We start from the raw sequence: 21,873 nt of genomic DNA, 5'->3' as shown, positions 1-21,873 counted from the left end.
TATTATTTCAAAAAGCCATGGCTCTCTCTCAGGTAAATACTACCCACTTAGTAAATGTCTACAGAAGATTTTTTTTTTTTTTTTTTTTTAAAGCAGTAAAACTCCCATCCACCCTCCATGAAACTATATAGCTAAAAAATACCCGTGTGGGACAAATGAAGAAGAGACAGGGAATTAAAGGAAAAGGCTGACATTCACTCCCTGAACAACACAAGTGCCAATCTTAACTTTGAAGTTTCTAGCTTTTATATGAAAACTTCAGTAATGTTTACATCTTTTTATTTAATAAATACGTTCAAAAATGACATGTATAGCAATAAACATTAGTGAACATTTCTTATCCAACAGCTGAGTGCAGTGGGAGAGAAGACCTGTCATTCAGCCCATGCCCTTTGCATAGATCTAGCAATCACATTATTTCCCTTGACAACATGTCTTTGGAGTGCAGCTTGTCCAACAAGATTTCCACATTTTTATGGAGTCTCTCTTCTTGATCAGAAGCATTTCTTAATTTTCTTCTGAGCTTGTGATTCTCTGCTAAAAGTTCATCCAATTTTCTCTTCAGAGTTTTTGGACTGTCTGTGATATGGTAATGGTGGTCAGTCTAATTTAAAGATAAAAGAAAGCAACAATGCTGGATGTTTGCTATTTTTGTTAGAATCAGAGCTAATTGGGGCTTAATTTACCAGAAAACCCAAACCAAAACTAAAAAGCCTCCATGATTGCAGCTCCAGGGTGGAACTGGGAGTAGCATGAGGAACTCATAACAACATGACGCAAAGCTGTGGAGAAGGGAAAGAAAGTACGAGACAAGTCTACAATCAGATCCACTTGCAGAGTGTCTTTGTGCCGATACAGAGCCCCACTGAAGCCAAGCTAGCAGATCTGATTGAAAGATGGGGCACTAGAACTCAGCTGCCAGACATAAGTACCAGAGCTCATTCTGGCCCTACTACAATACACCCTAGTTGTCAGCTCCGTTGATTTAGAGTCTGTAGTCAAAGAAGCTCCTGCTGACATGCTGTATTGCCCTGTACTGGCCCAGTTTAACCTCTGCCCACAGGAGAATCCTCAGTTATAAGAAGTGGACACAGGATATAAAGTCCAATGAATGCTCTAATAAATAGGACATATTAAGATATGGGTCTGGCTCAGCACCTAAGAATTTTTTGATGTGCTGTGTATCAGTAGTGTAGTGATAGTTTAGACTAATGTGGCAGCAGTTATTTATTTAGTTTTGTTAAAAGGTGCCCATCCATTTCACTGGGGTGTTTGTAATTGCAATAACTCATCTACTGCCTTGAATGTTGCAGCCTGGTGTATCAAGGCAAGGGATGCTGACCAAACATCAAGGTTCTGCTCTTACGAAAAAGGTACCGTGCAATCTTTAAAATCCACCTGAAAAACCATTAGGTTAGCAAAAGGAACTTTGGAAAAATGGCTCATCCAAAGGATGAGAACATTTCTCCTCCGAAAGTTGCACTACTGAAGCAGCACTTCCCTTGAGTTCTGGGCTCAGAGGTCGAAGTGCTAGCAATTTAGCCCTTAATATAGCATGCCATAAAAAGAGTTAAGTTCACATATGTGAGATTTACATCTTCTGGATACCTCATTTCCATATAAAATGCAATTTTTTCCCTCTGACCAACTGGGCATTTTGTCCTGAACTAGCTTACATGGATGTAGAACCTACTTCTACAGTTTTCAGAATATTTTTTTATTTTTCACTTACAAAGGTAGTTTAGTGCCTAGGATGCACCTTGATCTGGTAAAGGTATCCCCTGTAAAGCCAAGAAGGTGGTTCTGTCTCCATGTCCAATCAATCAATCTTTCAAGCTTCTCTAGGGACATGGTTAACAACAGTGTCAATTGTGACAGTGGCTTTTGAGATGCAGACACCTGTCCACTTGGAACTGGACTGCAAGCATGTACTCATTTCATATACAGTGGCTACTGCTAAATATTTGAGAGCTTTTGCTTCATTTATTTCTTTTCCTAAATATACAGGGAAACAGTACTACCTCCTATAGCATTTGCCTACAGTTACCACACAGTGCTATCTTGAACTGAACAAAACATTTAAAACATAAAATCATTGAATCTTATGTTTCAATATACTAAGATTCTCACGGGTAGTGTGGAGTCAACAGGAGTTTTGAGTGTATAAGGGCTTTAAGATTGGACTCAGTGTCAACAAGAGAACATTTTTTTAAAGCCTAAAACAGAAAGAATGTAAAAGGAGGAAGTCTACCCATTGTAGTTTTGATGCTCACCATTACTGTGTCCTGTGTATTACACACCCCACTGGTGTCTACCTCATGAACACAGCTGAAGTTTTCTGTTAATCTTTTTGGGTTGTTCGCTGTTTTCTACAAAAGGAAACAACAACACAGGAATTTAATTCCTCCCAGGAAACCTCGAATGGAGGGGGAGTGTGTGAATGATGTTATGCCCCCAAAAAAGAATTAACAGGATACAGCTTTTTCTCAACTTTTAAAGAACTTTTCTGCCTTTCTTTCACTCCAAACCAGTGAGAAATTGGAGTCCTGTATAAACTTGGAAATTCAAATGCTCTCTTTCAGGCCAATTCATATGCATTCACATATGATCGCATGATGCAGATGCTTCATGGCTGAATGTGAAGAACATTAATTTGTTGCACATTAGACAAGTTATTGAAAGACAAAGAGATGGGTTTTCTGATATCTAATTCTGCTCAAAATTCTTTCCAGCAATCCTAGGCTATGGGTATAATCCTGACCCTATTGAGATCAGTGGCAGAACTATTACTGTCTTCAATGGAGCCAGGATTTCAGTCCGTGTATCTTAATCGCTTCATGGCAGATGTCTGTTGCCTCACTGTAAACCCTACACAAGCACATTTTATAACATTTTTACATCTTTGTATTTTTTGTTCTCCAGTGAGCCTAACAAATGTTAATTGTTGCCCCAAGACCAATGAAGCACAGCATCACACAGTATCCCACATTATTTTTAAATGCTAAAATAAGCAAGTATTTGTCCTAGTCAAATTGACACAGAATTGGTCATTAATACAGGAAATACAAAAGGAAAGGCTCACGTTGTGACACTACTGTTTCAGCATTCAGTCTCAGTTCTGATGCTTACCTTTACCGTGGGTGGTGTAACATACACCTCACTGGGATCTGCCTCGAGAGGAGGATTTTCTCGAAATATGCCAGCACATTTGGAGTTCTTCGCTGATCTCCGTAGAGAATTATCTATTCTCTACAAAACAAAGAATGCAATTAAAGTTCAGAGAGAAGTGCAGTTCTGAGAACTAAGGTTGGTGGCAATGGGGTTTTCATCAGCAAAGCCAGGTTTTATAAATGTTATATTAGGTGTTGACTCTATCTCCTTCACATCTGCTTCTACAGGCATCAGATCAGGCTTACTGTTAGAAAAGAGCCCAGCAAACTGTAGAAGTTGCCACAGAGATGTTGAGACCTGGTCCACATAAGTGTGAATGGGAAAGGTACTGGTCTATGCAATTGTAAATAGAAGGAAAAACTGTCCATGAGAAATTCTCTTTATTGAGATGTGATCCATACTGCGACAAATTTAACAATTGCAGTCTTTAGTTTAACAGAAATAACATAGGCTGAAAGAATCTGAACTAGACACAAGGACACAGCTTTTGCTTTTACTTAACCAATCAGTTTTTAATTACAATTATAGAATGCATAATTTAGCCACTGATATACATACACTCCCTCTGACACCTCAACACCCTCCACCCCCAAGATTTTACTAAAGCTATTTTTAGATGACCTAACAGGGTTATTAGCATATTAGTAATAGTATGGCACTCTGTGTGAAATGTCACTCCAAAAACATGCCACCTGAGGCGGTTATGTACTTCAGTTGATAATGAATCAGTTATTTTTAATGAAATCACAGTGTGTCACATTTTATACCTGAAAATTGTCAGGAAAGGAAAATATAGAAGGACAACTCCCTTCTTTTAAAAATTTCTTTCCATTAATTTCTTTGAAGCAGCCAGGATTGAAATGTTGAGAACAAATCATATCCCATTCAGAGGGTGTCCAGAGATTGCCACTCACAGGGTCAGCCCGATGTACTGCCTGGGCCCACTGCTGTTTTTTCTTATTATCCTTGGGAAACCTAAAACAGAAATAACAAAGTTCACAGATCAAAGAACATCAGCTGGGTTTTGTTTAGTAATTATACTTTACTTAGGGGTGTTGTTACCCATACAGGCCACTACAGTCAATGGGACAACTCACATGCTTAAAACTGTGCACTTACTTAAGTACCTTGCTGAGTTGGGGCCAGAGAGAAACAGCATGGTCCAGTACACAGTGCATGGCCTGGGAGCTGTGGGACCTAGATTCTATTCCCAACTGACTACACTTTTGCCCTTGGGCAAGTGACTTAAATTTCTGTGTCTCAGTTTGCCCCTCTGAGAACTAGGGATAATAATGCTCACCTACATTTGTAAATCACTTTAAGAATCTTGGGGGGGGAAGAGAAGCTAAAATATTACAAAGTATTTAGTGAGGGTGACAGCTCAATTAAATAAAAACTAAAAAGAACATACTGGGTTATCCACTGGGTTTGAAAAGAGAAGGTACTCCAGGAGAAACACAAATCCCCTTATTAAAATATCCAGTTGGATAAAAAATTAGAGGGGAAGAAGTAATGTACATACATCTTCTAAGTTCACTAGATACATTATAAGACTCTCACAACACAATCTCACATGTTCTTTGTAAATGGTGAAATTCTCATCACTTAGTCATTTTAAATGGACTGGACAAAGCACTGAAGAGTATACTGCAGAAAACAATTGCTCATTAGCTTCAGAGAATTTATTAGATGACCTAATAGGCTTATTTCCATTTCTTAGTTTCTGTGATATGCATGTCACATTCACAAACCCAGTTCTACTTAATTTCACGCCACTCAGTTCCCAGAAGCAGCACAGACTCCACATACAGAGAATCAATTATGCTTTTAAAATTGTATAATAATTTTCAAGGATTCCAAGGGAGAAATAACAACGTTAGTGTAGATGATGCTCTACTAAAAATTCATAGACCAGGTGCCAGCTAGGAGAAGGTTTCCATCTAACTCAGACTAGGGCAACACAATGGACAATACAAAAGCATAAAGGTTTGGTGCACAATTGGTGAGAAGGAAGATGGGAACGCTTCATGAAAGGAGTGGATTTTTGGAAGGATCCGAAAGAGGCAAAGAAGGGTACATGATGCTTAGGAAGTAGGAGGTAAAGGCAAGGAAGATGGGTGTTATATTCTCCCAGCTGTGTGCATATGACCCAAATTACTGGTAAACAGAGATAGATGCAAGTATTTTTCAGAAGATTATACAATATGCTTGACAATGGTTGCTTTGGCCCTCAGAGGGTAAAAAAGTTTGAAGGCCATATTTTAAATAATTAAATTAATAAGAGACCATTTATAAATCATTTTTGGGTTAGGATGAGTCACCAAAATATGGGAAATAGCATGGTCTGGCACTAGAACTAGTGCTTAGAGAAGGGGACTGAGAGTCAGGAGACCATAGTTCTAGTTCAGACAGTGCCACTAACTCACTGTCTAGCCTGTACAGCCAAACATTCAAAGGCAGCCTTCATCTTCAGAGATGTTGAATACCTAAAATTCTCATTTGAGCCAATAGGGGTTTCTGCATTTGAAGTCTTAAATCTCTAAAGCTGAGCACCCAAAAATTATGGCAGCCAGAAGCGGAGGCCACTTCTGAAAATGCGGGCGTTAGCCTCTCCACTGCCCTGGCTTCATCTCCTGTGTTTATAAACCAGAGATAGTAACAGTTCCCTTCCTCAGGTAGTTTATTGGGAGGCTACAATTAATGAGAGTAAGTAATACACAGTACAAAACTAAACACAACTCGTCATACATTAAAATCTCGACTAACCGGTACTAACCCTCACTTCTCTCCCATGGCCCTTCCCATCTTTTTGTCTGTCATTCATGGCCTCTTTCCCGTGCACAATCCCTCATTAATATAATTGAACACACGTCTTTTGTTTTAATTTAAACAACATTTTGTATTTCACCTATTGGATGTTACTTTAATCATGTCGCTGCACTGAAAGCCAGGACCACAATTTCCAGTGCTGACTTAGCTGTGCTGCTGCTGCTTTTTTGTATGCTGAAATGACACTCCTCAATCAGTGCTCCTTACCAATTCCTGACAGGAAGTGCTGCGTCCAATTCATCAGCCAGGAGGAAAGGCTTGCAGTGGGGTAGCTCCTGGCATCAGCCTGCCACTCCAGAATACTAGGCTTGTGAGAAGGTTTGCTTGGTCAAAATACTTAGAGGGTGAAATCCCTACTGAAATCAATGGGAGTTTTGCTCAAGATTCCACCCAATATCTGTAGTACCTGCAGTCAGAATTCAATGATACCCAGGATCGTCAGGCTCACCTATGAAAAGTTATTCCCTGCTTCCGATTTAACTTTGTGTCTGCATTACTGCAGTTATATGCTGCACAGTATTTCACCATGATAGTCCCCCTCAGAGATGGTTACTGCATTCAGTGCTGTAATGAGAAGAGAATAGATGTTGAACATGAGATCACATTTAGAGGTAACATCTGCTGAAAGGGCATCAATGGATAGTTTCTGCAGTACATTTCCAGCTGGAAGGCTGAAAGTAGAAGGGAGAATGAGAAGTAATAATAATAATAATTAATAAAGCAAACTACCTTCTTCCTCCACATGATGTGATATAAGTATGCTAAAACAAGTACTGTATTGATATATTCCTGTATGCTGATATTATGGACATATACTTTACTCAGTTAAATGCAGTAATTCATGTTTTGTGTGTAAATGATCAAGCATAGTCACTAGGAAAAACAGCCATGTTTATTATTAAAAGAAAAGAAAAATAGCTTACCATCATTCTGAAAGCTGATAATACAGTGGGCAGTCATATCAGGACATCGTTAATATCATTGTGCTGTACTTAACTGAAATTGTGACAACTTTCCACATATATATTTTTTCCCAATAGAGTGTATTCAATAAGAATAACCTTCATTACTTTAAACAGGTCTGCAGCAGCACCTGAAATTTGCATCTCAGAGAAACAGAAAAACAGCTACAATGGCATTTGCAAGGCAGCCAAAATGTCAGAACAGCATTCTCAAAGTTACATCACAGTAGCCATACAAATCCATAATTACTGCTCAACTGAGAAAGAAAGAAAGAAAGCTGAGAAATTAAATTAGCGCCATAATAGGGGATGCTGGCACAGAGGTGCCAGTTTCTATAGGCAAGGCAACTACACAAACAGAGAACGGGTGTACTGTGAAGTGTTAACCTATAAAAGAAGTGCAGCAAGTTATAAACACAGGAAAAAAATAAATAAAAGCAAAACTGAGGAGGTTGTTTTCTTTGTGTGCTCAGTGCTGAATTTGTGGTTTATTTGTTGTGGAAAGTATTGTACCTCCTTAGCATAAACAGTCGCAGTGAGGCAATTAAAGAAAAAGAAAAACCAGTTTCCTGCCAAATATGGCTTCAAAACAAACCTATAGCAATGTGACATAGTCCAACACTTCATCTCTCTTACAAACAGATAAGAAAAAACGCATTTCAAAGATTGCAGTCGGCTTTGTTATAGTGGAACAGTACACTGAGTATTTAATACCTGGAATGTATTTACCACAGTTTTATAGAAAGTGGCATCATCCCTCTGGCTAAAATTGAACAACTAATTTTATAATTCAAGAGTCGTTTACTCAGCAGTTGGAAATGTCATTCTTTGGACAAGTTGGAATGTGTTCCACAATAACCGCATTAAGCAAACACCTATTCAAAGTAAATATTAACAGGGCTTCATTTAATGCAGGAGAAAATGCCAGATCACATTTTTATTTTCTTTAGAAGGTTGAAGAATGCAACCCTTGAATACAGGAAGACAACTATATCAGTTTTGCATAATCAGGCCTGAATTTGCAAAAAATCAGGTCAAGTTCTAAAAAGACATGTCAGAGAAGGGACACAGCACAAATTCCTTTTGTTTTAGGGCCTGATCCAATGCCCACAGAACTTAATGGGAGTCCTTTCACTGACTTCTCTGGGCACTGGATCAGGCCTCTCATCTTTAGACATTTGTTATTACTAGACTATATTTCTTACAAGTTTCTTCTTGTACAGAAACCAGAAAAGTAGTACTTTGTACATATAATCTTTAGTCACGCTTAAAGGAAAACTATATATTATAGAGCTTTTTTAAGGGAACTATTATCAATGTCTAAAATTATCTGAAATATCAAGGTGAATTAGCACATGAACTGAAACACTGAAGAAACTATGGCAGCTAGTCATACACTTTGTTCTTAATTCTATTACTTTTATATTGTGTAAGAGGATTGCATATAAATTTAATAATCAGACCTACTGAAGAGCTAACTCCAGTCTAATTTGGAGACACACATGAAAAGGTGGGGTTCTCTTCTTTCACCAAAGACATCATCATCTCTGTGATTAGGACAAGAAAAATATTAACATTAGGGTTATTAGCAAAGCTAATAACCACATTGTGCAATCAGTGTTCCCCTTTACAGCCCATTCAGTGAACTATATTTTATGGAGATATACCTATCTCATAGAACTGGAAGGGACCTTGAAAGGTCATTGAGTCTAATCCCCTGCCTTCACAGCAGGACCAAGTACCATCCCTGACAGATTTTTGCCCCAGATCCCTAAATGGCCCCCTCAAGGATTGAACTCACAACCCTGGGTTTAGCAGGCCACTGCTCAAACCATTGAGCTATCCCTCCCCCCAATAATATTCTAACACTCTTATCTGAGGAGGGACCAAGCAAAGGAATTGGTTAAAAACTGAGAAATAATCATTAAAAAGAGGCAAGTGAATTTGTTATACAAGAATTATACATGCTGGTAATATACACTACTTTTGGAAATATCTCCCACTGCTACCTCAAGGAGGATGTTACAAAGTGAGCTGCTGATTCTCCTGGAGAGTAATAAAAGGCAGGAGAAGACTAAAACATCTGCAAAAATGTTATTTAAGGGACATCCCATCATCATACACAGTCTCTCCACAGGTGTACTTCTTTGGTTTTGGAAGAGGGAGTGACTGGGTGGGAAGAAGACAGGGCATGGGGAAAACTGTTCTCAGCAATATCACTGATGTATTTATTAATTTATTTCTTTTGATTTTTATAGTACTGAATGCAGACTCAAAGAACTTCACAATTAATTTAAACACTCTTTCAATGCAAAATGTACCATTCATTTAATAATAAAAAGTGAGACTAGACAGGGCAGGGATGGTGTCCCTAGCTTCTGTTTGCCAGAAGCTGGGAATGAGTGTCAGGAAATGGATTACTTGATTACTTGTTCTGTTCATTCCCTCTGGGGCACCTGGCATTGGCCACTGTCAGAGGACAGGATACTGGGCTAGATGGACCTTCGGTCTGACCCAGTATGGCTGTTCATAAGAGAATAGAGATTTCACTGAAGCATGGATGGGAAAGTAGTGGGAGCATCGCTCACTAGGGAGCTGTGCTGCCACAGAGGGAATCATGAGAAGTAATGGTGGAGGAAATGGCCTTCTATGCATATGTTTTGACCTGAAGTGGCTGCCCTGACATCCCTGGAATTATCTTTTAGCACTCAAGATGTCTTCAGTTTGGACAGGTAATGTCACCTGCCCACGCCAGAAGACCGGGACAGGGGCACAACCCATCTCCCTCCCACCAGAGGGAATTCTGTGGCCTTGAAGCTGTGGAATTTTCCATCTAATTTCCTTGTTGTGTGGAAGGGCACAATTTTCCCTAAGAGACCAGAATACTCTTCCTTTATCTGGCCTGAAATGGTTAACTCAAATTCATACAGACATTTACATACAAAATGATGCCATCATTAAACAGACTCTTATTGGTGGATAACTGTGCCCTGCATTTATATATCATAAATCCTTGCTTCACTTACTGGTACTTCTTTCCTAGAGGCAAAGACACAAACCAAGTGTGCATATTACATTTTTTCTCTTTCACTTGTCTCGGTTCTGCTACATAATCTCAATACAAATATTTTAATTTTCTAAATGTAATGTAAAGACCCTCTTGTATATCTACAAGTTTCCTCCTGCATGTCACATTCTGGTGTTATGAACTGCTATCAGAGCTGTTTGGGTAATACCAGGTAGTTCTTAGAACCAAGCAATAAGCACATTGTCATTCAGGAAAGAGGCATGCAGCGCAAATCTTCAAAACTAGACAGAAACACAGCACAAGAGAGGGAATTTAAAACTATGTTTATTTCTGTAAACAAGGAGAAAACCTTTTTTGGTAGCATATATGAAGCATGAGGAGCAAGTCTAATCTAGATGTGAAGATTCTATAGTTCAAGGTCATTTTGCTTTTGGAGAAAAGGGGTACTGAGAATGCCATGTCCTCTGCTGTGACTGGTGCACTGCTCTGTAATCTGACGCATTTGCACTGCTCTTTGTTAATTTAGAAACAAAATTTCTAAATTTTGCCCTCCCCCACCCCACCTCCCATGAGGCCCTGGACAGAGCAGAACAAAGGTGGTTCTATTCCATGGATGGGTCAGGATCCCCTGTGCCTGCATGAGGGATTCAGACCCTATACACACAATGGAACTTAGCTCTGTGTAGGCTCCCTGCTTGGAGGATGGGTTTACATGGAATGAGATTGGAGCATTCAAGGCTATGCCAATCCACTGGCTGAAAGGCATGAGGGAAGGCAGGCAGAGCATCTGTGTGACTTCAATAGTGGCCACAGAGAAGGCCCACACCACATCTCCCCTGCACATATGCCCTGTATTGAGATAATGTGGGAAGAAGATTTTGATCTCACTGTGTGTTCTAGAGAATCAAAAGTAAATCTCAGCATTTTACAACAGAAAACATCACAGCTGCACTTAAATAGACACTTCCCTTTTTACACTGATTTATATTACAGTTCATTTAAAATCTGCCCCTTTGAATAGCTGCTCATTGACTTTAATTAGCTTATATTTAATAACCTCAAAACACGGATGCATTAAATATTGGCAGAGTTAAATGTGTTTGAGAAAAAAAAATGTTCTAGCTTTTACAGTTACAAGTGCTATGTGATATCTATTCAGATGGACCATATATTTATCATTATCTTCTTCAAATCTTTAAATACTTCATTATTTCATATGTGTTAGTGGAGATGGAACAAACCTCCTCCAAAATCTTTGGTAGCTCAGGAATAAGAAGGGAACTCTCCATTCCAGGCCCTTGGCTTGGGAATTTGCTTCCCTCTTTGGTCCACCGCTGCCTAGATTTGGCACCATTCCAGGCATGCTGCAAAGCCCAACTTATCTTGCAGCCATCCAGGAAAGTTGGGAGCTCATATCTGGAGGGGCTGTAAAATGAAGAACAATTTAGATGGGGTCTCATAAGATGGCTGCCTAAAGTGGCTTTAAGTATCAGGGGGTAGCCGTGTTAGTCTGTATCTACAAAAACAACAAGGAGTCTGGAGGCACCTTAAAGACTAACAGATTTATTTGGGCATAAGCTTTCGTGGGTAAAAACCTCACTTCTTCTTGCGTCGACTCCTTGTTGTTAAAGTGGCTTTAGTTTTTGTGGGAGAGTCTGTTAAGTAGAACATTTGTAATTGGAAAAACTGATAAACTAAAACATTGTATTGAACATTTTAGACTTTTTGCAAGTTCTGTTTTGGGAGGTGCTTGGTGCTCTGGTTCAGTATGGTGGGTTTTGCTCTTTCCACAACAAAAACAATATGAAGAAACAACACAGCACAGCTGGATCCCAAATAACAGTGCAAAACCTAGCTACACCCATACCTCTGCTCTGACTGGTTTTTGGTGGCTTTTGAAAACATTTAACACAGTGAGTCCCACTGGAGGGCTCACAAACTCTTTCAAGAGATACTAACCTATTCGGATGCACTACATTTGGTGCTACAGGTTTTAATAAAACAATAAAAATAATTTTGGAATGTAAAAATAAAAGCATTCCATATTATTGTGCTTTCTTAAAAAAAACAAGACAATGTAAAGCATCATGATTAAAGCCATTTTGGTGAATAACAACATTCCTAAACACCATGAATCCAAAACTACCACAGGTTCATAAAAACAAAAACAAAACACAACTGAAATGTTTTTGACAAAACCGAGTTTGAACTGTATCTAGTAGCTCATGATATTATGTAACAAAAGTGCACGGTACCTATTGTAATACACACCCAAGCAAGAAATAATCATATGCAAAAAATCCCAAATCAAAACAATAAAAACCTTAATATAACACTAGCTTTAGATTTTAACCACAAAGAGATGGATCTTGATTTTCATATACACTAAGGCCCTTTTATGCCACTCTTGCAGAATAAAAGGGCCTTAAAGACAAACATAATTACATTTATACTCACTTTAAAGAAGTCTTAGACCACATCTACACTGCACACTTTGGTCGATGCAAGTTATGTTGGCAGACAGCCACCAAAACTTGTATATTGCTTGGGCGTGTACACACATGGCTTGCATTGGCACTGCAGGTACTCAGCAAGAGCGGGTCGATGCAAAGTGTAGTGCACCGCAGGTAGGTATCCCACTGTGTCACATGCTGCCATCTGGTGCAATGCCTTTTGGGAAATTTTCACAATATGTTGCGGATAGAAATGACTTGCCCAGTGATCTCTGGATGCAAGGATCAAGTTCCCAGCATGCAACTTGCTGAATTTCCTAATGCCATCCATGTCCCATAATTTTCATGCCTTTTAAAAAAAAAAATCCCAGAAACCTGTACAGCACTTTTCAGTATCCACCATCTCTCAGAAGCATGGAGCCTGCAGAGCTCTGCGCTGTTCTCATGAATGTTGCAAATATAGGATGCTCGATTCTCGTTTATTTGGAAACCCACAGAAGTACCACAAGAATGGGGGACATGACAATTTCTTCGAGCAGAGCTTGCTAAGGGACATAGTGAAAAACAATTCAAGGTTGTGGGTGGTGTTCACAAAGCAGCTGCAGATGGAGTATTACTTTTGGGCCCCAGAAACAAACACTGACTGGATAGGTTTGAGACGACGTGGATGTGGAGGCCACATTCCTGGATCTGTGTACCATGCTCACCTCAGCTCCCCAGTGCAGCGACACCAAAATGAGAACTGCATTGACAATGGAAAAACAAGTAGAGATCAGTCTCTGGAAGTTTGCAATGCCGGACTGCTACCAGTCAGTGGAAAATCATTTTGCAGCTGGAAAATCCACAGTGGAGGGGCCGCCATAATGCAAGTATATAGGGCCACTAATCGTCTCCTGTTATGGAGGACTCTCAGCAATGTGCAGGACTTAGTGGATGGATTTTTGCAACAATGGTGGTTCCTGAACTGCAGTGGGGCAATAGCCGTATTTTGGCATCTGCCCACCTTGCCACAGAATACATCATTAGAAAGGGCTGCTATTCTATGGTTATGCAAGTGTTGGTGGATCACTGGGGATACTTCACTAAGAACAATGTGGACTGGGGTCAGGGAAGGTGCATAACACTTGCATCTTTAAGATCACAGGACTACTCAGAAAGCTGCAAGCATGGACATTCTTTTCTGACTGGCAGATTACCATCAGCAATTAAAATGCCAATAGTGATGCTGAGAGACTCACCCTACTCCTTTCTCCCCTGGCTCATGAAGCCATGCACTGGTCACCTTGACAGCTCCAAGGAGAGATTCAGCTACTGGCTCAGCAGGTGCAGAATGGTTGCTGAATGTGCTTTTGGTAGACTGAAGACACTCTGGCAGTGTTTACTTGCTAGCTGGATGTCAACGAGAAAAATATCCCGACAGTTATAGCTGCCTGTTGTGTTCTGCATAATATCTGTGAGGCAAAGGGGGAAAAGCTCCCGCCGGGGTGGAGCTGGAGCAGCTGTCTGCCGCCTTTGAGCAGCCAGACACAAGGGCCATTACAAGAGCCCATGTGGGGCTATGCAGTTGAGGGAGGCTTTGAAAGAGCACTTTAGCGGTCAGCCACAGTAGCATTCGGTGCTGGATTAGTCTTTGGAGCTGGAGCTTTGGGTGCTGCTAAGAATTGTGTACTGCTTGCTGTTCATTTATAAATATGACTAGGTGTTTTCCTGAAGCTATGAATTACGTGGTGCTTGCTGGATATTAACAAGTACTGTTTGCTTTGAGTACTGATATGCATTCTACAATATGTGTTGTGAACTAATAAAGATAATTTTATTCTCCAAAAATAGAACTTTACTGAGTGGGAAAAACAGTGCAGAAAAACAATGCAAAAAACCAAAACAAAGGCAATGTAATACAAAATTCTAACAAATTAATGGAGTGGAATTTTATAATTGGAAAGGCAGAAAACATTTCTGTCCACTTCCGTGCACAAGTGTAGTCCGTTGTGGCTACACATACACCAACCATGGTTCTGTGAAGCTGTCCTTGCTGTTCCTGGTGAGGAATGATAGGGATAAGGATGTTCCCCTTGATGCTATGTGGTATGTTGGGAGGTGCAGGGAGCAGAAACCATGGAGTTCTCCAAGGGCTGAAAAGGCTGGAGCGTCTAACATTTTTGGATCTATAAGTCAACCATGTGCTGTAGCATTTGGGTTTGCTGCCTGAGAAGTCCCATTATGTCCTGGTGCATTTCCCTCTCTTTGTCCTGCTGGGGTTCCTGGACCTCTCTCTTGTCCTTTCTTTCCTTCTTTAGGCTGTCAATCATATTGGCCCTCCAAGCCCTTTGTTCATGGTCAGATACAGCACTGGCTTGTAGGATCTCACTGAACATGTCTTCCCTAGTCCTCTGCTTTCTCCTCCTCATCAGGGTCAGATGTTCTGCAGGTGTGGAATGGGGGAGCACCACACCAGTAGCTGCTGATTTAAAAAAAAAAAAAAAAAAAAAAGAGAGAGAGAGAGATGTACCACTGCATTTACAGTCCCAATGGAAATGGAAAGATAAGTTTCACAACTCAATTCCCTTATGCCCATAAAAATGTTTAGTAAATAATGCTTATTGACACTTCAGCTTTGGAGCACCTTGGCACAGCACTGCTCTCCAGCCACAGGCATAGTTAGTATGGTCTGCCAGGGTGGGGAGGCGGGGGGAAGAGAAGGTACTTCGGTTGCATGAAGCAAGAAAGTGACATTTCAGTTCCTGTTCCCGTGGGTCTGAGTATAGGGCAGTGGCACTGAATACTGGAACTATTTTCCACAGGTTCTGTTGGTTTTGGCTGATATCTCATATCCAAAGGCACAGAGAACACAACTGCTACTGGCATACTGAAGCTGCCTGGGCCCACATGACACTAGCCTGTTTACTGCAATGATGCCAGCCAAAGTAATCACAGAGTGGTGTGGGAAAGTGTCTTCCTGCGGAGGAAGATATAAGGCAGCCATCCCCAGAAACCTTCAGAAGAGGATTGCAGAGAATCTCCACAAAAGTTTCATAGAGATCTCTCAGAAGGATACAAAGGACCCCCCCATGTACATAAACAAAGTGCTGTGCATCCCCTGCCCAACCCAACGGGAATGAGAACCAGATGCCAACTTTACCTGTTTGTTGTACCTTTACTTCTTCTCATATAAGTAAATGAATGAAAAGTTGATACCTTTATCTTGTTAACTTGGGGATGGGCCAGGTGCCATATTTAAATTTAAACACTGTAAGGAAAATGCTTGCACGCACTTACTCTCTTTCCTTCATCAGGTTCATCCATGCTCACTTGGTGGGATTGGCTAGACTGTGGTGGTGTCTTGAACAGGTCCTGGCTCACGGCATAGCTGGAGCTCCCACCCCCTCTGCTTCCTCCTCTTCCTCACCGTTCACAGCAGAAGTCTCTGTCTCAGGCTCCTCGGAGATATCCATTGTAGTCTGTGGGATGCTGATGGGGTCTCTGCCAAGTATGGCATGCAGCTCATTGTAAAAACAGCAGATCTGCAGGGCACCACCAGATCTATTGTATTCCTGGCCAAGTTCCTTTGCTTTCATGCAGCACTGCTACTGATCCGTGTCATATCCCTTTGCCAGCATCCCCCAGGCAATCTATTTTAGATGTCCACATTTCTACAACTGGTCTATAGCTGTGCTTCCCACAGCCAATTCTCCCCACAGGGCCAGGAGATCCTATAACTTCTGTCTACTCCAGGCAGGAGCACATCTATTATATTGTGCCGGAACAGTTGATTGGGCAGTTGCATACAACAAGGGAGAGCTGCTAGGTGTGCTCACCAAGGTAAGCAATCAAGAAAAGGCATTTCAAAAACATGTGGGGTGCTTCCAAGTGGGGGTAGTTTCCAGGATCTGTGACTTCTGGGCAGTTAAATTTGCAATTGTGAACAGAGTGTTACTGTTATAGAGAATGGGGCATTGTGGGACAGCTGCTGGAGGACTGTTAGGGTTGATACAGGTCATGCAGTATCTACACTCACACCGCACCAGCCTCGGTAGGTTAATGATGGTTCCATGCTGTTCGGGGAGGTGGTTTTACTGTGTTGATGTAACGGGGCATTTACATTGGCTGGACACAAAGTTGAGTATAGCCATGCACAAACAGGTCAACACAAGGGGATTTACTTGGTAGCGCAGACCAGCCCTAGTGTATATGACACTTGTATCTGTGCAATAGAGTTAAAGTCTCATATTAATATTAACTCTTCTTTCTTCATCTGCATTATATCAAACACACCACAATGCTACATGCCTCTAAAAACACTTGAGATGGAACACTATTTTAATGTCTAATATATTACATGATCAAATAACATTCATCTATGTAATAAATATGGAACACTACTGTATATATGTACATCTATGGCTACAGACAACAGCTCAGCTATGTACGCCATATTATTTGCCAAATAGTATGTCCTGTTATACAGTATTGTGTGATTATGTAACTCAAGACCCTGTCACAGTATATAAGTCCAAGGGGGCAGAGGCAAGGTTCCTGTGAAAGTGCCAGTTCTTGCCAACGCTTTAGGCGTCAGCTGAGCACTGACAAGCTCGTACATAGAAACCGAACCAACTTACCTGTATGTTAGTATTGTTCAAAATAGGTGTTGAACTTGTGAAGATGTGTTAATGTTTAGACTCTAAAATGCTGGTTAGTTGCTGCATGCATTAATCTTACTCGTAACGTCTGTATCCCATGCTATAAGGTAATATGTAGGTTTTGCTTTATAACTGTAAAAATGCCTGCTCTCAATTTGTGAACACAGGCAGGAGGAGTGGTTCCCCAGCCCATCAAGAAGGACTATCAAAACTAAGTGGGCCATAGTGAAACATCATGATACAAAGATGGGGTTAATGACCCTCTTACACCATGAAGGTGATATGCGCAAGAAAGCTCGTCCCATCAGCTTGAATTCTGGAAGAAGGAAATAAAGATAGTGACATAAAAATTCTTCATCTGTTTGCTGTTTGGACTCCCACAGGACTAGAGCTAAGAAACAAAAGCTAACCTGGGTTAGCCCTAAAAGACATACAGTGCTGACAGATAATTACTGCTCTGTCACCTTTTGGAACCATAGACAGTAACTCATTTGTGTATATATGTTCCCCGCTTTAACCTGCAAATAATTCGCTCATTTCTTTTTCCTAATTAATAAATCCATAGTTAGTTTATTATATGATTGGCTACAATCATTGTCTTTGGTGTGAGATCTAAGGTACAAATTGATCTGGGGTAAGTGACTAGTCTCTTGGGACTGAAAGCAACCTGAATCTTTTGTGATCCTTGGTGTATATTGCAACCACTATTACTAAGTCCAGCTTTCCAGGGTGGCAAGATAGACTGGAGAGCCCAAGAGGACTGCCTGTGACTCCATGGTAAGACTTGTAGTGCTTCAGGAGTTCATATTTATTACTGGGTTGGTGAAATCTACTTATAGAACATACCTGAGGTCGACACTCATGGTCATGAACCACTCCAGACAGCCTGACACACATATTTCATAATATTAATATCATAGCCTTAACAATACAACAAATATTGTTGCACAGCACTTTTAAAAGAAAGAGTTTTAAAAAATATGAAAATAAACAACAAAGGACAGATTATTGCTTGTTCTTAAGTACCATGCAGGACATCTAAGTAGGGCCATCCCTACGGGGGTGCGGGGTCCGGGACAACCCCCCCACCCGCCTCAGCCCCAGGCTCCGCCCCCACTCCACCCCTTCCTGCCCCTGCTCCGCCCCGCCTCTTCCTGCCCCTGCTCCATCCCCACCCCAATTCCACCCCTTCCTCCAAGCCTCCGCCCCCTCCTCCAAGTGACGCTGGGATCTGGCGGGGCAGGCTGGGGCGGGGTCGCTCGCTGCTGCCGGCACCAGGCCCCCCGCTAATCTCCCAGGCCACCCTGGACCTCACATCCCCCTGAAGCATGGGGACCCCCAAAGTGCAGGACCCGGGGCGGTTGCCCCGGTCCATCCTATGGATGGGACGGCTCTGCATCTAAGTGGCCACTGTCAGAAGACAGGCATCTGGGCTAGATGGACCATTGGTCTGACCCAGTATAGCCATTCTTATGTTATGTTAAAGCACAGCTGCTACTCCTCCTGCCAAGCAAATTGGCTGGGATTGGGTGGAGCTTCTCCTCACCAACCCATTGGTCAACCAAGCTGGTTTGGAGTGAACAGGAGCAAATGCTGTGCACTGTAAAGGGCTGTAGGAAAAAAATATTCCCCCTCAGGAGCAAGGCAGAGACAGGAAAGGATGTGTGGATCTGAGCTGGAGTCAGTGCAACCACTCTATCTAGCCCCAATTCAAAAAAAGGTACACAAGACATATTTCTCAGAGGTCTTCCACGTCTTCCATGTCTACTGACCAGGCTAGGGTGATGAACTATGTTTCAAAGAGCTAACGGATGGATGATTTGAAACATGGACACAGCTTCTTTTCAAGAGATAGCATACTAAATTTTGTTTGTATTACAAAATCATGCAACTGAACACAACTGGGGTATGATTTTTGCCTATATACAAGTTAAAGTGCATTTGAGATTTAATAGCGGATGCAGCGCATTAGGAGCCCCAAAAGGAACATCCTTTAAAATACAAGCCAAGTGGTCACTCAGGACCAACCTTATAAGATAAGACAAGTTCCAGCTTGTGGCAGTAGGACTGAAAGCTAGTGATTTCTCAGGTTACAATTAATGCAAGAGCAGGACTCAGACCTATATCTCTTATACGACATCATTATTAAACAAGATATTGTTATGGCAGAAATTTGTACAGTGCCTAGCAGTGAGGTACTAGTCCATGACTGGGGCTCATGGGCACTATGGTAATATAAGTAATAAATCATACTAATAATAAAAGTCACCAAATGTCACTGTCACACATAATCTTGTAAATTATTTTTCTTTGCATACGATTGCTATACAGTCTGATGAAATGCTATACTCATATGTTTGTGATGCATGTCCTTTGGGGGGGAGATGTTGGGGGAGTCTATCTAACTAGAGTCAGGCCTAGACTCTTGGGGTATGTTTACACTTAAAACGGTACCGCGGTGCTGCTATAGCACTTCAGTGTTAAGAATACCTAGAGTGATGGGAGTGGTTATGCCATCAGTGTAGGTAATCAGCCTCCCAGAGAGGTGGTAGCTAGGTCGACGGAATAATTCTTCTGTCTACACCGGAGTAGGTCGTACACATTTTTCACACCCCTGAGAGACATAGCTAGACCAATGTACATTCCTAGTGTAGACCAGGCCTTAGTACAGAGTTGCTTCCTGGGAACTGACTGGGGTCTGGGCTGACATTCATGAATGGGGGGATTGCCTATGTGGTGTTGTTTGTGACCACCTCTGTTCAAGGACTGGCATATAGAGTGTAAATGGACAAGTTACACTAAGAAAATATCCAGACTCCACATTACTGATTTCTACTCCAATGGGAAACTGACGTGCAATGGCCTGACATCTGCTACCACTTGGCAGAGGGAAAACAATATTTAATAATTTTTTCAAAATAAAATTGTATTTCAAAGGCAATATTTAAAATTGACTTCAGGTCATTACTATAAGAGAGACGCAACCAACCTGGAACTCTAGAGCCCTGAGTCTCAGTTATACAAAGGCCATTTTATGCTAGTCTGGCACTATAAAGGGCCTGAAAGTAGGCAGAAATAGCCTTCTGAGAATCCCTGCTCTGCAAAGATAATCCTGTAGCCAGAGTACTGCTGGCGTTGGTGGCTCTATTCCCAGTACCTGATGGAGGGGGCATAGCTAAAGTGAACTGCACTATAGCTGTTATCTATTTCCTAGGGCCATTGGAAGCACACTATAAGCTACAGCAGCCCTGAGGTCCCCTAATTTGTGCTCCCTCTCACTAGTTGTGCCATGTCTAAATTCTAGTTTGGTGACTCCTTGAGGCAGGGGGCCAGCCTGACTAGATATTGGTTCTGCAAGGCAATTAGGATATTTGGATGTAGCATTAAAAAAAAAAAATCTAAAGACTTAAAGATACATGAAATCCCTTGACTCTTCTTTCAGTTTTTGTTTTCTAGTTCCTGCAAGGGAGAGAAGTGAAGAAGCAGTTGGTGGGTTTTTTGTTTGTTTGTTTTTTTAAAAGACTAACCAATTCAAACTCTGGCTTCATCCCACAGATCCTAATAATTTTTAAATTATAGATTTATATCATCCTCTTCCTTGATGTCTTTTCTAAGGTTCTGATCCTACTGCCAGTGAAATTAATGGAATCTTCGCCGCCAACTTCAACAGCAGCAGAATTAGTCCAGGAGTCGTGAAAATCTTTCATCTAACAAGGAGTCTCAGCTCCATTCTTGCCACCGCTAGAAGGAGCAATGTAAGTACCGGGGCATTTTATGAGAACCAGCAGCTAAAGCTCATGGCTCTTTCCATGCTCTATTCTAGAATGGAGAGAGTGGAATTTCTTGTGAAAATGTCTGACCAATTAAATAACAAAACAAGCACGTACTACTTTGGGACTGGGTAAAATTGTACTTGTTTAGTTCAAAATGTTTTGTTGATGAAAAACGGACCCCTGCCTCTGCCTCTCCCTTGCTGGAAAGGCACTGTGACTAATGCCAAGGAATGTTTTTGAATCAGAAAGGGAAAAAAGTGTGCAATGTACCCTCTGCTTTTGGAACAGTTCCTTGGTATTTCAGATGCAGTGAAATCTTGCCTTGGAGAAAACAGATTGCTGTGATCTCCGCAGGAACCAATGTGTGGTGGGTGCAGGGGGGCAAAATGCTTCCCCTTAAAAAAGTAAGTTGCGGGGGGGAATAAAAATTCAGCAATAGAAAGAGGAAGAACTTTGTGGGGAAAGGGGGCAAAAGTAGCCCCATTTATGCAGTGCCTCTTTGTTACACAGCACGAGACTGGCAACTCGCAGACCCCATAAGAATTCTAAATGACCTTGGAAAATTGATCTGAAATCAACAAGATAAAATTCAGTAAAGACAAGTGCCAAGTACTACATTTAGGAAAGAAAACTTAAATGCACAAATACAAAATGGAGAATAACTGGCTTGGTGGTAGTACTGCTGAAAAGGATCTAGGGCAGGGGCAGGCAACCTTTCAGAAGTGGTGTGCAGAGTCTTCATTTATTCACTTTAATTTAAGGTTTCGCTTGCCGGTAATACATTTTAACATTTTTTAGAAAGGTTTTCAAAATGTTTAAGAAGCTTCATTTAAAATTAAATTAAAATGCTGATCTTATGCCGCCAGCCTGCTCAGCCCGCTGCCAGCCTGGGGTTCTGTTCACCTAGGCTGGCAGTCGGCTGAGCAGGGCCTGAGGTCGGGATGCCGGCTGGCAAGGGGCCGGCAGCCAGGACCCCAGACCTGGGGGGGGTTCAGGGGTCAGGGCAGAGGGCTGGGGGTG

General features: G+C 41.4%; 1 protein-coding gene across 4 annotated transcripts in view; it reads right to left on the bottom strand.

Annotated features, from left to right (window-relative positions):
• Positions 1-243: 243 nt before the first annotated feature.
• LOC112102105 (THAP domain-containing protein 6-like) overlaps positions 244-21,873 on the bottom strand; it is a 29,393-nt gene continuing 7,763 nt past the window's right edge. For 2 of the 4 annotated variants that reach the window (XM_024193175.2, XM_024193179.2), the window contains exons 2-6: positions 6,449-6,564; positions 3,939-4,146; positions 3,130-3,249; positions 2,274-2,369; positions 244-604 (exon numbers count right to left, since the gene is read on the bottom strand). In XM_024193175.2, the coding sequence (XP_024048943.1) occupies positions 410-604; positions 2,274-2,369; positions 3,130-3,249; positions 3,939-4,146; positions 6,449-6,528 (699 nt within the window). In that variant the 5' untranslated portion in view covers positions 6,529-6,564 and the 3' untranslated portion in view covers positions 244-409. Of the gene's footprint in view, positions 605-2,273; positions 2,370-3,129; positions 3,250-3,938; positions 4,147-6,448; positions 6,565-11,231; positions 11,416-15,719; positions 15,924-21,873 lie in introns of all 4 variants that reach the window. The other 2 variants (XM_024193177.2, XM_024193176.2) reach the window with 2 other exon arrangements.

The sequence above is a fragment of the Terrapene carolina genome, unplaced genomic scaffold (assembly GCF_002925995.2).
Source record: "Terrapene carolina triunguis isolate 2854851 unplaced genomic scaffold, T_m_triunguis-2.0 Scaffold69, whole genome shotgun sequence".
In the NCBI taxonomy this organism is placed as follows: domain Eukaryota; kingdom Metazoa; phylum Chordata; order Testudines; family Emydidae; genus Terrapene; species Terrapene triunguis.
This window is presented reverse-complemented; position numbering and strand designations above follow the sequence as displayed.